Source organism: Aphidius gifuensis, linkage group LG5 (assembly GCF_014905175.1).
Source record: "Aphidius gifuensis isolate YNYX2018 linkage group LG5, ASM1490517v1, whole genome shotgun sequence".
In the NCBI taxonomy this organism is placed as follows: domain Eukaryota; kingdom Metazoa; phylum Arthropoda; class Insecta; order Hymenoptera; family Braconidae; genus Aphidius; species Aphidius gifuensis.
The window spans coordinates 4,762,726-4,777,733 of record NC_057792.1 but is presented as its reverse complement, the minus strand read 5'-3'; the positions used below and the strand labels follow the sequence as shown (position 1 = coordinate 4,777,733).

The following is a 15,008-nucleotide window of genomic DNA, read 5'->3' as shown; positions in this document are numbered from 1 at the left end:
AAAAAAAAAAAAAATCATGAAAATTTTGTAGAATGATTAGAGTGCACCTCTTCCACCCCTTATTGCCGTCCCCACCTGATAAAATATTTCTGTACTATGTAGAAAAATTTGAACAATTAATCGCATAAACTTTTATAATCTACTTGAAATGTTTTAAAAAAAAAAAAATGTAAAATGTGTGGGAAAAAAAAAAGTTTAAATTTAATGTTGATAAAAAGTTTTTATCATGATTGACCATTTTTTTTTTTTTTTGGCATAATTATATATATATATTTTTTTTTATATAATTATCTTGAGTTTAAAAATAATCTCATGTGGTATAAATTTATCAAGGCTAACTAAAAATAAATTTAAAAAAAAAAATAAGTCGATTGAAAGAATAACAAATATATCAGTGAATTACGAAAATTAAATTATAATTAAATCACAAAAATATATCAAATGAGATTATTAATATTATTATTTTTTTTACAAACAATTTTTATAAAATTTCAATGAATTTAATAATTACTATTATTATTAATAATAATTATTACAATTTGATTTATATTATGATAAGAAAACATACAGTTTAAATATATTTTTTAATTTTTTAATTTGAAAAAAAAAAAACATTAATTATATATTAATATTATTAAAATTCAATATTTCTTATTAATTAACAAATCTTGTATAATGTAATCAATTATACGTTGTGTAACTACATGAAAAAAAATTCAAAAAAAAATACAAATCAAAGTGTAACCAGAATGAAAAATGAAAAAACAAAAAATCGAAATAAAAAAAAAGAAATGTTGTCAATAAAAAAAAAAATAATTAATAATAATATTGATTAAAATTACTAACCCAATTTTTAAAATTAATTATAAATAAAATAAAAACAATGGAGAAATAATTATTATCAAATTTATTCTCAATCAAAAAAACATAATTTGAGAAAATAAAAAAATTTTTTTCTCAAATTCATGTTATACAGTTTAAAAAAAAATTCTTAATTTATTTTTAATTACATTTGAGTACGAAAAGAGTCTTAAAATCAATTGGACGGATTTTTAGTTTTTTTTTTTCATTTCAATAAGTGAATCGAAATTTTTTTTAAAATCGAAATTTTAAGCATTTCTAATCTCTTTACTGTGAGATTCGAGTTTCCATGTACATTTTACTTTTAAAAATAAAATATAATTTTTATTTTTTTACTTAATTAAAGATTAATTAAGTCTTTAATTATTTAAATTTAATTTCAAAGGCACTAGTTGTGATTATAAAAAAAAGCTAGTAATTATTATTACAATTGTTTGTTTTTTTGTTTTTTGGATTTGTCGTCATTATAACGATTAAAAATTAGTGTATAAATTGTTATATAAAAAATCATTTGTTGTTTATAAAAAAGACATAGTAAATATTAGAAAAAAAAATAATGGACGGATTACAATTGTTGATCATTTTTGTTTTTTCAACGTAGTAATATTTTTACGTTTGAAAAAAAAAAATAAATAAACTTAATACTATGCAGTTGATACTGATACTTCTCTGGCATAGCCTTGCTCCTCAGTATTGCTCATTCTTTGAGTCAAACGATTTTGATATTTACCACATATATCTGGGCCATATTTAATTAGTATCATTATGACACCAATGACAAATAATGCAAGTGCAGCTGAAGCTGGCCAAAAAATATGAAGACCCATTTTAAATAAATTTTTCTCTTTTCTTTTTTCTCTTCCAAGCTATGTTATGTTTTTTTTTTTTTTCAACAATTGTTTATCTTAATATATATATAATTAATTATTATTAAATTATTTTTGGAATAATTATAAATATTTAAATTTCACTTTCACGTTTATGAAGTTCCATGTATTCTTGTGGCTGTGGTGTACCAACTCTTGAATCAAAATAAGCTGATTCAACGTCACCAGCTTCAGATGTTGGATAATATTCACCGGGATATCTTGTCTCAACAATTCGTGATTCAAATTCTGATAAATCAAGTGGTGGATTTTTGTGTGGTGTTGTTACCCAAATTGATTGTATCCAACGATTACCTTATTAAAACAAAAACAAATATATTAATTACAATTAAAAAAACATAAATTAAGTACATCTTAAATAATAAATTAATTAATAATTTAATTGATCAATTACACACTTGTATATTTATATTTATACATATTTTTTTAACAAACATTTTAAACATTTTAATATTCAATTTAATAATATTATTCGTCAATAATTTAATTGCTATATATTAATTAATCTTACCAGTATGTCTATCTCTCCAATAGTCACGGTGTTTTGAACACCAGCAACAAATAACGTTGAGTATAATCAAAAAAATACCTAACATAGAACAGACGATCATCACAGTATAAAATGTTGAATAATCTTCATAAATTGGTTTGTCCCAATAAATATTTTTTTTATATGCATCTCGATCATCAAGCACCGACATTATTTATTTATTACAATAATTATTTATTTTCTTAATTAATTTTCACTTACTTCTGAAAAAAAAAAAAAAAAGAAATACAAAATTAGTTGATGTTTATTAATTATTAAAAAATAAATAAATAATAACAAAAATAAATTACAGTTAATTAATAAAAATTTATTTTTTATATATTTTTTTAATAATTTTTTTGGAGTAATAATAAAAGCAACGCCTTATGTCATAAGTGAATAAAGGCGTGGAGTTTTAAATTAATGAAAATATTAATTTATTAAAAAATACATTACTCACGTTTTCGAATATTATGATGATAATATTATGGCTCCTTGTTGTTATTAATTCAGCTTGTAAATATAAACAATAAAATTTTTTATAAACTAATGAAAATTACAAAAAGAAAATAGAGAGTATTAGAAAAAAAAACCGAGAGAGACTGAAATTGATAGAAATAATTTGTTATAAAAATATTTGATGCTATAAAAAAATATAAAAGATACAAGTGTGAGTGTTTTCCGTGACCGAAAGGAATTTTTTTATAGAAATTAAATTGTATGTGTTTATCGGGCGGGGCATTTTGTATATGGAGAAGGGGTGATGGGACTCAAACTGTACATAAATCCAATAAAAAATAAAAAAATAATCAAAAGAATTGTTGAAAAGTTTTTAAATTAAACTTTACTATTTATTTGGATATTAAAAATGTATTTATTTATTCAGTAAATAATATAAATAATGACGAAAATAATTATTTAACAAATTGGAAAAGAGAAAATAATACAATTTTTTTAAATAAAAAATATGGTTAGTTTGAATTGACGCGGTTAATTTGAGACAGCTGTCATTGGAGCAGCCATTTTATAATACTGGCAAATCATCTTGCAGCAAAAAGGAATGTGTTTTTTTTTTTTTTTTGTAAATATAACCAAAGTTTTGGAGCATTTCGTATTTTCGTTGCATTAGTACTCCAAAATATACTCCAAAATTTGGAGTTCAATTAAAAATAATTTGTTTTAATTAAGACAACAATATGAGTGATGAAAAAATTCAATTTAAAAATAATGTAAAAAAAAAACCATTAAGAAAAAGAATTGTTGATTCTGATGAAAGTGATAATGATGATGATAATAAAGACATTGACATAAGGTAAAAATAAACATTAAAATTTTATAAATATAATTAATAATTGTTATTGTTTTTTAAAATAACAATTAAGTATTTATTTATTTACAGAAATAAAGTTGAAGATATGAAAATAATTCAAAAATTACGTGAACGTCCAAATGGAGTTAATGTAATTGGTCTAGCACTTGGTGAAAAAGTTCCACCAGATGCAACCTCATCTGATTTATTAAATATTAAAACTGGAGGTTTGGTAAATGCACATAAAAGTTCAAAATTTAAACAGGATGATGCACATGAGACTGGTATTGGTACACAATTTAATGCTGAAACAAATAAACGTGATGAAGATGAAGAAATGTAAGTATACTTTAACACAAAAAATATATATTAAAATAAATTATCAATGTTTATAATAATTGAATTATCAACAGGGTCAAATATATAGAAGAAGAATTATCAAAACGTAAAAAGAAACAAAATTTAAATAACTCAGATGATCAAGCATCTGATAATAAAAGTAATTATTGTTCACCTGAAGAAGCTGCATTACAAGCTGTACCTGAACATCTCAGACAAAGTTCAACACATAGAAGTGAAGAAATGTTGTCAAATCAAATGTTATCTGGTATACCAGAAGTTGATCTTGGTATTGAGTAAGTAAAATTAAATCATATCTTTCGAAATTCATCTATTGATTTATTTTATAATTATTGTTTATTATTTAATTATTAACAGAGCTAAAATAAAAAATATCGAAGCAACTGAAGAGGCTAAATTAAAATTACTTTGGGAAAGACACAGAAAGAAGGATGGTCCTTCACAATTTGTACCAACAAATATGGCTGTTAATTTTGTACAACATAATAGATGTAAGTAAATTTATAATTAATGTTTATAATTGTTAAAAAAACATAAGATTAATGTTTATTATTTGCTATTTTCTGTGTAGTTAATATTGATGAAAGTGATGTGAGAAAAGCAAAACAAGAAGCTGATGCTAGAAAACGTTTTGATGCTAGAGAACAAGAAAAAGGAAATAAACGTAAAGATGGAGAAAAAGCAACTGATGATTATCATTATGAAAGATTTAAAAAACAATTTAGAAGATTTTAAATTTTAGTATTTATTTATTTTCATGTACAAACGTGAAATAACATTAGTGTATTTTTTGTATAATATTTATGAGAATTAAATGGAGTACAACACTTTCTTCATCACAACATGGATAAGTAAAACTGGATAAGAATTGGGTTCAAGATTTTTTTATAATGCTGATAGTATCATCAATGGTTTTCTCAATAAAAAATCTCAATAAAGATCAAAGTTTTATTAAACAAGAGCGAGATTGTATATATTTTCGTGTATCTTTATTGTAACCATTATATTCATCATAATTAAAATTTTTATTAATCACTTTTTTTATTTTTCATAACTCACAAAATACCTCTTGGCCCATTCTATTATCCTGATACGAAACATTATTTTTTTTTTTTTTAATTTTTGAGAGTTTTTTAATGTTGATTCTAAAAACGCACGAAAAAGGGGCATTATGTTTGACTCATTAAATACCTCTTTGCCTGTTCTATGTTTCTGTTACAAAAAAAAATTTTTTTCTTTATTTTTTCAAATTTTTTTTAATGATATTAAATTTATTTTGAAGATATCAGGAAAACAGGAAGGACAGAAGGTAAATCATAAAAAAAATCCAAATACCTCTTTGCTCATTCTATATTCCTGTTCAAATGGCAATTTTTTTCTTTATTTTTTTTGAATATTTAAGTTTTATTTTGAAAATATTAGGGAAGCAGGAAGGACAGGAGGTAAACTACAAATAAATTCAAATACCTCTTCGCTCATTCTATATTCCTGTTCAAATGGCAATTTTTTTCCTTCATTTTTTTTTATTTTTTTCAAATATTTGAATTTTATTTTAAATAAATAAATAAAAACGAATACCTCTTTGCTCATTCTATATTCCTGTTCAAATGGCAATTTTTTCCTTTATTTTTTTTTATTTTTTTTGAATATTTGAATTTTATTTTGAAAATATCAGGGAAGCAGGAAGGACAGGAGGTAAACTACAAATAAATTCAAATACCTCTTCGCTCATTCTATATTCCTGTTCAAATGGCAATTTTTTTTCTTTATTTTTTCATATTTTTATTACAGAATTTAAATTTTTTTTGAAAATAACAAGAAAGCAGGAAGAACAAGAGGTAAACCATGAATAAAATCGAATACCTCTTTCCCTGTTCTACAACCCTGATACAACACTTTATTTTTCCTTCTTAAATTTAAATGTTTTACCCCTATAGTTCTCAAAAAAAAACAATAGATGGCGCTAAACTTTTTAACTCAAAAAATATCTCTTTTCTTGTTCTATAACCCTGATAAAACAGCCTTTTTCTATCTATAATATTTCAATGTGTTTACCCTATAGTTCCTGAAAAAAATAATAGATGGCACTAAACTTGTTAACTCAGAAAATACCTCTTTTCCTGTTCTACAACCCTGATAAAACAGCCCTCCTCTATCTATGATATTTCAATGTGTTTACCCTATAGTTCCTAAGAAAAATAATAGATGGCGCTGAACTTGTTAACTCAAAAAATACCTCTTTTTCTGTTCTATAACCCTAATAAAACAGCCCTCTTCTATTTATAATATTGCAATGTGTTTACCCTATAGTTCCTAAGAAAAATAATAGATGGCACTGAACTTGCTAACTCAAAAAATACCTCTTTTTCTGTTCTATAACCCTAATAAAACAGCCCTCTTCTATCTATAATATTTCAATGTGTTTACCCTATAGTTCCTAAGAAAAATAATAGATGGCGCTGAACTCGTTGACTCAGAAAATACCTCTTTGTCTGTTCTACAACCCTGATAAAACAGCCCTCCTCTATCTATGATATTTCAATGTGTTTACCCTATAGTTCCTGAAAAAAATAATAGATGGCGTTGAACTTGTTAACTCAGTAAATACCTCTTTGTCTGTTCTACAACCCTGATAAAACAGCCCTCCTCTATCTATGATATTTCAATGTGTTTACCCTATAGTTCCTAAGAAAAATAATAGATGGCGCTGAACTTGTTGACTCAAAAAATACCTCTTTTCCTGTTCTACAACCCTGATAAAACAGCCCTCTTCTATCTATGATATTTCAATGTGTTTACCCTATAGTTCCTAAGAAAAATAATAGATGGCGCTGAACTTGTTAACTCAAAAAATACCTCTTTGTCTGTTCTATAACCCTGATAAAACAGCCCTCTTCTATCTATGATATTTGAATGTGTTTACCCTATAGTTCCTAAGAAAAATAATAGATGGCGCTGAACTTGTTAACTCAAAAAATACCTCTTTTCCTGTTCTACAACCCTGATAAAACAGCCTTCTTCTATCTATAATATTTCAATGTGTTTACCCTATAGTTCCGAAAAAAAACAATAGATGGCGCTGATTTTTTTCAAAAATATCAAATACCTCTTCGCTCATTCTATGTTCCTGATACTCAAAAAATTTTTTCTCTATCAAATTTCAAAAAATTTATGGAAAAAAAATATTCGAGTATCAGGAGCATAGAATGAGCAAGGAGGTATTTGATATTTTTGAAAATACCTCCTTGCGCATTCTATATTCCTGATACCCAAAAATTTTTTTCTCTATCAAATTTCAAAAAATTTGTGGAAAAAAAAATATTCGAGTATCAGGAACATAGAATGAGCAAGGAGGTATTTTCAAAAATATCAAATACCTCTTCAGTCATTCTATGTTCCTGATACTCGAAAATTTTTTTCTCTATCAAATTTCAAAAAATTTATGGAAAAAAAATATTCGAGTATCAGGAACATAGAATGAGCAAGGAGGTATTTTCAAAAATCTCAAATACCTCTTCGCTCATTCTATATTCCTGATACTCGAAAAATTTTTTTTTCTTTCAAAGTATTAAGCAAATATAAAATCGAGGAGGTAAATTTCAAAAAACATCAAATACCTCTTTTGTCATTCTATGTTCCTGATACAAATTAGTAAAATTTTTCTCTAAAAATATTAGGCTAACAGAAAATTGAAGAAGTAATTTTCAAAGATTTTTTTAATTATTTATCAGGATCATAGAATACTAAAGGAGGTATTATCGAATTATTTAAATACTAACTTAACATAAAATAAACAACCCAATTCAATAATCATTGATTAATTTTTTTATCTTTATTATATCATTTATTTAATTGTTACATATAATTATTTAAATTTATTATTTTCACTCACATTTATAACGAAAATATTTATCAGATCTGTAGTTTAATCATCATTAATTTTATCTTAAAATTAATTGTTCGTAATTGATAGATTATTAATTATTTTCTCATTTGCTTGTTTTTTTTTTTTTCTTTTTTAAACACTGGATAAGCTTTTTGAGTGAAAAAAAAGTGGCTCAATTCATTTGGTAACTATAATTTCATTGATATAACTATCAATGTATTATTTGGATTAAAATGAGACACAAAATATTATAAAAACAGATGTTAAGTGCGACTAGACAGTAAACTTGATTAAAACGGAATAATTATTTATAAAGAAAATGGAAAACTGTAAAAACTAGAGACATATTTAGAAAATAATTGTACTTAAATTGATGAGTATTTCATCATCAAGTGCTCTTTCACACTTTTAAATAAAACAAAAAAAATTCATCTACAATTTTCCCTGCATACTTTATTTTGTTTTTATCATTTTTATTTTCTATAATAGAATAATATTTTAATTATAGTTGAAAAATACTTTGAGGAATTTCGTTAATTGATAAATATATCATGAGTGTTGATAATCATTAATTGATTAATTATTTTGTGCTTCAATTTATGCTGCATGGACAGACTGAAATAATAAAAAAAAACCATGATGGTTAGTTGTTTCCTAAAAGTTACTAATTCAATTATTATAAAAGTATTTTTAATTTATTATTTACCTTAGCAATGTCAACACCAGTCAAGGATTTAACAAGTTCTGGAACACGTGTTACAATGTTGAATACTTCTTCGGTTATTTTCTCAGCACCAATAGCACCACTACCACTTTGTACCATTGTTATTTTTTTAGCTTGTGACAATGGTGCAGCAACTTCAGCAGCAATCTATAAATTAAATTAATTAGACATATATATATTTATCCAAAATATGTTTTATAAAATTTTTGTTATTGTTTTTATTTAATAATTTACCTTTGGAAGTGTATCAAGCATCATTTCAACCATAGCAGCATTACCATATTCATTAAATGCAGCTGCTTTTTTAGCCATTTGATTAGCTTCAGCTTTAGCTTTAGCATCAATTGCAAATGCTTCAGCTTCACCACGAATTCTAATTGCTTCTGATTCAGCTTCAGCTTCCATAACAAGACGTAATTTATTTGCTTCAGCAATTTTTTCAAGTCTATATTTTTCAGCATCAGCTGGACGACGTACTGTTGAATCTAATTCACATTTACGACGTAACATTTCTTGTTCTTGTACAGCTATTTCTTGTCCACGTTCAACAACTTTAACTTGCATTTGTTCTTCCATAATACGTTGTTTTGTTTTAGCTGCTTGTAATTCATATGCCATTTCAGCTTCAGCTTTCTAAAAAAAAAAAAACAATTTAATATTCATTATTATTTAATTATTTAAATACAAGTACAAATTATTATGTTTTATTTTGTTTTAATTACCTTTGTTTGAACTTCAACATCATAGGCTGCTTTTTTAAGTTCAAAATCACGTTGAGCTTTTGCAATATCAGCATCATTCAAAAAACGTGATGCCATACGTTGTTCTTCTGCTTTTGCTTCACGTATTTGTGAATCTTTACGAGCTTCAGCTTCACCAATTCTTGCATCTCTTTTAACCTCAGCTGTTCTTGCCATACCAAGAGCTTTCAAGTAACCCTAAACAAAAATTAATACATAATTATATTACATAAAACATTTATAATTTATTATTAAAAATTATACTTGTTAAAAAGCATCATCAAGCTAATAAATATATTTTTTTATTTTAATTTTAACTAGCAGCTATAACATAAATACTAGCAAAATTATCAATTTAAATACATGCTGCAAATTATTATGCATAAATAAACATAACAATAAAAATATTATTATTTACCTTTGACCCCTGTAAATGCATTTAAAAAAAAAAACCCAAAAAAATAATTTACATATATATTTATAAAAATTTTACATTTACATATCATAATATTTTTCTAAATTATGTAAAAGCAAAAAAAATATAAATTAATAATATCAACAATGTAATACAATTATTTTCTTGCAATAAATACATTCTCAAAATTTATTTGAAAATTTTAATAAATATTTCAAGAATAAACAAGGTTAATAAACAATCATGCAACTATCTGTTTTGTTATATTATTAATAATTGGCAAATAATAAATTATAGTTATAATTGTTTAAGAAATTACTTACTTCTTCATCACGAATATCTTTGAGTGTATAAGAAACAACAGTAATTCCCATATTAACTAAATCACTGCTTGCAACTTCAAACACTTGTTTACTGAATTTTTTACGATCTTTGTAAATTTCTTCAACAGTCATACTTCCCATAATTGCTCTTTGATGACCCTCAAGTGTAACCAATGCAATATTATGAATTTCAGATTCATCTTTACCCAAAAATTGTTCACATGCTGTTGACAACATTTCTTCATTTTGTCCTTGAATTTTAACCTTTAATAAATAATAAAAAACATTATTATTAAATCAATTAATTATCATTATTTTTTAATAATTTACCTGAGCAATTCCAGTAACTGATATTGGAACACCCTGACTTGTATAAACAGTTGGACTTTCAACTTGAAGAGTCATTGTGTTCAAAGAAATTCTGTAATTAAATTAAGTTGTTTATTATTATATTATCCATAAATTATGGAATGCTATTATTATTTAAAAAATTAATATTTACTTTTGAACTTGTTGGACAATTGGCCAGACAAAAACACGTCCTCCAGGTACAAGCAAAGGTTTTCCATAACAACATCCTGAAAAAAAAATAAAAACACTTGTTAAATAATCATTGATAAATAGATAAATGTATACTCGTGACTCAATGGCCACAGGCAATTAGTCACAAATGAGTAATAAGTAAATTAAAATTTATCGATTTACACGTTTACTCCAATAATACTACAATTAAAATTACATAATTATTTCAAGGTTATTTACCTGATACAACAAGTGCTTCATTAGGACCACAAGTAACAAATCCAGAAACCATTTTTATAAATTTTTTTAATTTAATTTAATTAAATAATATGAGTCACTATTTGTGATGGTCAGTAAAATTATCCTCAAAGTATTATAAACAATTTAAACAATTGTTTAATATTAAATTAACAATTTTATTTTTGTTAATTAACGTTGTATGTTGTTTTGATTGAAATAATAATATTTATGTATAAATAAAATGGCCGGAATTTATTTTACAACGACAAATTGACTATTAATTATTAATATATATTTGTGACGACGTTTTGTTAATATATAATGCAATGCGTACGTGTATATTGATGAGCACCATACAGATAACCAAAAAAAAAAAAAACCGGTCTGTAAAGTGCTGCACCCTAAGGGTTAGTGATAGAAATAAAATGCAAATGGCTGAGCCAATGGAGAGCTATGGCGCGAAAATATTTAATAATTCAAATGTTTTAATGATTTCTTAATGTAAAAAAAAAAAAAGAGTATTTATCTTTGTCAAATTATTTATGTTGCGTCATGTACTATGTAATTTGTTCTTTTAACATATTGTGTCATGGACTGAAGGTCATTTAAAAATTTAATTGATATAATAATTATTTTTTTTTGTATTAAAAGTTTTACCGTCTCTTTTTTTTTTCAGATGAATCAAACATTTGCACATTGAACAAAATAATAATATTAACGATGAATTGTTTGTTAATTTATTTTGTGATTGGTCATTTTATTACTTTTTTATCGTCAAGTCAACAAGACCATATCAGCAAAAAAAAAAACAAACACATCTTTAATTGTGTTGAAAATTAACAGACTTATGATTTAAAATTATTACAAGTTTTAACAATTAAATTATAAATAACAATTATTAATAAAATTAAATATGAATTTATGAGTTTATTTAAAAAACATTTGTAAATTGTAAATTTTTTTTTTATAAATTTATTTAAACATACACATATTTAATTTTATTATAATACAGTTTTTTTAAATGATGATTTTCACTTATGATAATTTTTCAATACATTTTTTGATTGACAGTGCTTCTACGCAAGTGTATCCTGGACAGCAAAATTCAAAGAATCCTGCACACTAAAAAACATTAAATTAAATAAATTAAAATTAATATAATTACAATTAAATTTGAAAATCTTATTAATAAAAATTATTGCTTACCGAATCAGCATTTTTACCACAAAGTTGAAATCCTGTTGTTACAGAAAAACATATGATAGCCATAATCATAAACAAAGTGACTAATAATTTCGACATTTTGAATAATTTATATCTTCAAAAGAATCTGTAATCAAAAAAAAGAATAATTTATTTAAATATTATTCTATTAATCAGCTTGTTAAACAATAAATAATAATACAAATTAAAATAAGCCTAAGTTGCCAACAATTCCATTCAATTCATTTAAAAATATTTTTATATTTTGTTTAATTATTTTAAAGACTTTAACTTTAAATTATATTATTTTAATATTCTTACGTTTTGTTAATTTTATTTGTAATCCAAATATACCAACTTGGTTGCTTTGAACAAGAGAAACTGCCATTTCTCCGTTAAATCTTCTTTTATATATAGTCAATTTTAAAAAAAGAGTAGGGATTTGTTTAAACTGATGGTTTTATTTGACCTCGTTTTGGGCAATCAATCTATTCTGACAAAAAAATAAAAATATTATCTTATTATTATGATGACCATAGGCGTAAAAAAAAAAAAATAATAACTCGATAATAATTTTAATAACAAAATTTCTACGCAGTAACAAATTTAATCTGAGAGGAAAAAAAATGTATATTCTCGTACAAAACAATATCAACGTATTAAATAATTGAATAAAAGAATTGCTTTATTAGTCATACCTAAAATTATTCAAGTGAATTGATAATTTTTAAAATGACTTGTTGAAAAAAAATTATAATAACATCCAAATTGTTATGATAAATATTCTTGGTATATATAAGTTAATATTTAATTTAACATTTGAATTTTATTATCAATAAAATGATGAAATAAAATGTCACATATTTTTTTATATAAAAAAAACTGATGACCTTTTTATTTTATCTTATTTGAAGTTTATATTTTTATTTTACTTCAAAGTATCTTTCATTTTATTACTAAAATTATCAAGTATGTTAAAATAATATTTATATTTATCATGATTTTTTTAAACAAATATATTTCAAAGAAAAACAAATATTTCTTTCAAATTTAAAAGAAAAATATACTCTTGAATTATTTGTTTAATTTAAATAAATAAAAATAAAATTTAACAAAAATTTAATTAACGCTAATAATAATCCTGTTAATTAATTCAAACTAAACAGGTGTTTGGAAATATTTTAATTAACAAGATAAATTAAATAAAGCAGATTATATAATTTCACTTTATTTTATTTACCTAAATTTATTATCTTTTTATTTTTCATTTGTTTATTTATTTTAATTTATTCAAGTACGACTTTTATTAAGGTCGTATTCCACATTTTATTAATCTTTTTTTAATTTAAATTTTTGCTGTATTTGTTATCGAGTAACAGAAGGTCGAAATTGCGTAGCTGTTAGTCTACATATTAACTTGAAAAAAAAAAAAAAAGAATTTTAAATTATTTTTTGTATAAAAATAGACATAATAAATTTTCAAAAAATTATCATATTAATATTTTCATAATTAAAATAATTTAAAATTAAACAAAATTATATTTTTTACAACTACGCAATTAACACCGGAAGTACTGTGAAATACAATCTCAAAAGTACATGATATTTGCTTGATAAAAAAAAAAAAAATAAACATTTTTTATCGTTTTCAGAGAAACACTGATTACTCAACTTAGTATCAACAAATTATTTCGATAAAAATATATAAATAGAAAAAAAAAATTAAACTGTTTCAATCAATTAAATTTTTTTTCATTACATTTTAATTAAATATAATAATAAACTAAATAAATTGTTCAAAGACTTAATGACTTACTATTATAAAAAAAAAAATTACAATTATATAAACAAAAAAAGAAAGTAAATAGATTTCATTCAAGTAATTTAATTGAGCATTGTATGTCGATCATAAATATTACGACGTTGCTCACGAACTTGTCGTTTCCATTTATCTTGTTGATGACCAACACGATTCAAAACATTTTGTCTTACAGCCATTGGATTAACAGTACCAGGTGCAGTTGATAAATTTCCATCATCATCTTCATTAGTATGCTCTAAATATCCAGTACCACCAACTGTTTTTCTAATCCTCTTATTCAACAATGGCTCAAGACAAATTAAAAATAACATATATATCACTAATAATGATATTACCCATATGACAATTATAACAACAATCTGTAATATAAGTAAATAATTTAATTAGTAAACAAATTATTGATAAATAGCTTTATCTAATTAACACAAATTTACTCTTTTAAATTTAACAACAATATATATATTATTTTAAGAATTAATTTTACCTTGATAATTGTTGTATTTCGATTTTCATATTTACATTCACATCGAGGACAAAAAGCAAGCTCTTGACCATGAAGTTTATCCTTAATTTTTCGAAGAACAACACCTTCACAATTACTAAAAAAAAATAAAATACATTTTAATACACTGCAATAATATTATATAATTTTTTTTTTAAATAGATAATTAAACAATACCATTCTGATGGTGGAACATTTGATATAAAATTTAAACGTTCTTTTGATGGATTTGTTTCATTTGTTACATTAATTACTGATGAAATACTTGGACATATACACTTGCAACGTTTATCATCATAAGATTGTCCCTAAAAATTTAAAAATTAATTATTAATAAATTGTTATATATTAATTGTTGTATAAACATTAAACTAACCTCTGATTTTCCAATGTAAAAACATAAAAAAATTACAGATATTATTGCAAATTTTAACATTTTTATAAATTAATCAAATAATTATAAATAATAATAATAAATTTTAGTTTTTTTTTTTTGTATTAACTTTGTTTGTTTTTAAATTTAATTATTACAAAAGTTTTTTAAAATAATAAAACTGTCAAATGTCATTTTAAGTCTTTCGCTTTTCGCCAATTTGCATTATTATTTGACAGTTTGACACGCAATATTGACAATTTGACAGACTTGTTGTCTTCTCTTTCTAATATTTATTTATTGTTTTTTTTT

General features: G+C 23.3%; 5 protein-coding genes across 6 annotated transcripts; 1 reads left to right on the top strand and 4 right to left on the bottom strand.

The window, feature by feature from the left end:
* Nucleotides 1-1,068: 1,068 nt before the first annotated feature.
* Nucleotides 1,069-2,992, bottom strand: LOC122857085. Its single transcript, XM_044159072.1, has 3 exons — nt 2,738-2,992; nt 2,260-2,501; nt 1,069-2,042 (listed from the first exon to the last, which is right to left on the bottom strand). Exons 2-3 carry the CDS (start codon nt 2,447-2,449, stop codon nt 1,822-1,824), a joined length of 411 nt encoding a protein of 136 aa, XP_044015007.1. The 5' UTR covers nt 2,450-2,501; nt 2,738-2,992; the 3' UTR covers nt 1,069-1,821.
* LOC122857086 lies at nt 1,506-1,688 on the bottom strand. Its single transcript, XM_044159073.1, has one exon. It carries the CDS (start codon nt 1,686-1,688, stop codon nt 1,506-1,508), a length of 183 nt encoding a protein of 60 aa, XP_044015008.1.
* Nucleotides 2,993-3,372: 380 nt separating the features above from the next.
* Nucleotides 3,373-4,983, top strand: LOC122857083 (telomere length and silencing protein 1 homolog). Its single transcript, XM_044159064.1, has 5 exons — nt 3,373-3,589; nt 3,677-3,925; nt 4,000-4,221; nt 4,304-4,437; nt 4,518-4,983. The coding sequence occupies exons 1-5, from the start codon at nt 3,474-3,476 to the stop codon at nt 4,679-4,681; spliced, it is 885 nt and encodes a 294-aa protein (XP_044014999.1). The 5' UTR covers nt 3,373-3,473; the 3' UTR covers nt 4,682-4,983.
* Nucleotides 4,984-7,748: 2,765 nt separating this feature from the next.
* LOC122857082 (flotillin-1) lies at nt 7,749-11,152 on the bottom strand. The gene is made up of 8 exons (XM_044159063.1): nt 10,797-11,152; nt 10,537-10,612; nt 10,365-10,455; nt 10,035-10,298; nt 9,279-9,494; nt 8,791-9,189; nt 8,539-8,703; nt 7,749-8,447 (listed from the first exon to the last, which is right to left on the bottom strand). Exons 1-8 carry the CDS (start codon nt 10,846-10,848, stop codon nt 8,430-8,432), a joined length of 1,281 nt encoding a protein of 426 aa, XP_044014998.1. The 5' UTR covers nt 10,849-11,152; the 3' UTR covers nt 7,749-8,429.
* Nucleotides 11,153-11,829: 677 nt separating this feature from the next.
* On the bottom strand, nt 11,830-14,998 carry LOC122857076 (uncharacterized protein CG1161). 2 transcript variants are annotated; one of them, XM_044159061.1, is made up of 7 exons: nt 14,700-14,998; nt 14,501-14,631; nt 14,306-14,420; nt 12,698-14,180; nt 12,321-12,492; nt 12,003-12,126; nt 11,830-11,918 (listed from the first exon to the last, which is right to left on the bottom strand). In XM_044159061.1, the coding sequence occupies exons 1-4, from the start codon at nt 14,757-14,759 to the stop codon at nt 13,884-13,886; spliced, it is 603 nt and encodes a 200-aa protein (XP_044014996.1). In that variant the 5' UTR covers nt 14,760-14,998; the 3' UTR covers nt 11,830-11,918; nt 12,003-12,126; nt 12,321-12,492; nt 12,698-13,883. The 2 variants fall into 2 exon arrangements, with proteins under 2 accessions (XP_044014996.1, XP_044014995.1); XM_044159060.1 differs by having other exon boundaries at nt 12,321-12,487.
* Between the last annotated feature and the right edge of the window lie 10 nt (nt 14,999-15,008).

What these genes read in the sequence shown, in the direction of transcription:
- LOC122857085 (XM_044159072.1), bottom strand. Translation starts at nt 2,449, where the DNA reads ATGTCGGTGCTTGATGATCGAGATGCATATAAAAAAAATATTTATTGG. An exon ending in TTGGAGAGATAGACATACTG is followed by an intron (nt 2,043 to 2,259) that starts GTAAGATTAATT and finishes TGTTTTAATAAG; the next exon opens with GTAATCGTTGGATACAATCA.
- LOC122857082 (XM_044159063.1), bottom strand. Translation starts at nt 10,848, where the DNA reads ATGGTTTCTGGATTTGTTACTTGTGGTCCTAATGAAGCACTTGTTGTA. An exon ending in ATTGTCCAACAAGTTCAAAA is followed by an intron (nt 10,456 to 10,536) that starts GTAAATATTAAT and finishes ATTTAATTACAG; the next exon opens with AATTTCTTTGAACACAATGA. An exon ending in TGCTTGATACACTTCCAAAG is followed by an intron (nt 8,704 to 8,790) that starts GTAAATTATTAA and finishes TTTAATTTATAG; the next exon opens with ATTGCTGCTGAAGTTGCTGC.
- LOC122857083 (XM_044159064.1), top strand. Translation starts at nt 3,474, where the DNA reads ATGAGTGATGAAAAAATTCAATTTAAAAATAATGTAAAAAAAAAACCA. An exon ending in AATAAAGACATTGACATAAG is followed by an intron (nt 3,590 to 3,676) that starts GTAAAAATAAAC and finishes ATTTATTTACAG; the next exon opens with AAATAAAGTTGAAGATATGA. An exon ending in GAAGTTGATCTTGGTATTGA is followed by an intron (nt 4,222 to 4,303) that starts GTAAGTAAAATT and finishes AATTATTAACAG; the next exon opens with AGCTAAAATAAAAAATATCG.
- LOC122857086 (XM_044159073.1), bottom strand. Translation starts at nt 1,688, where the DNA reads ATGGGTCTTCATATTTTTTGGCCAGCTTCAGCTGCACTTGCATTATTT.
- LOC122857076 (XM_044159061.1), bottom strand. Translation starts at nt 14,759, where the DNA reads ATGTTAAAATTTGCAATAATATCTGTAATTTTTTTATGTTTTTACATT. An exon ending in TTTACATTGGAAAATCAGAG is followed by an intron (nt 14,632 to 14,699) that starts GTTAGTTTAATG and finishes TTAAATTTTTAG; the next exon opens with GGACAATCTTATGATGATAA. An exon ending in AATGTTCCACCATCAGAATG is followed by an intron (nt 14,421 to 14,500) that starts GTATTGTTTAAT and finishes ATTTTTTTTTAG; the next exon opens with TAATTGTGAAGGTGTTGTTC.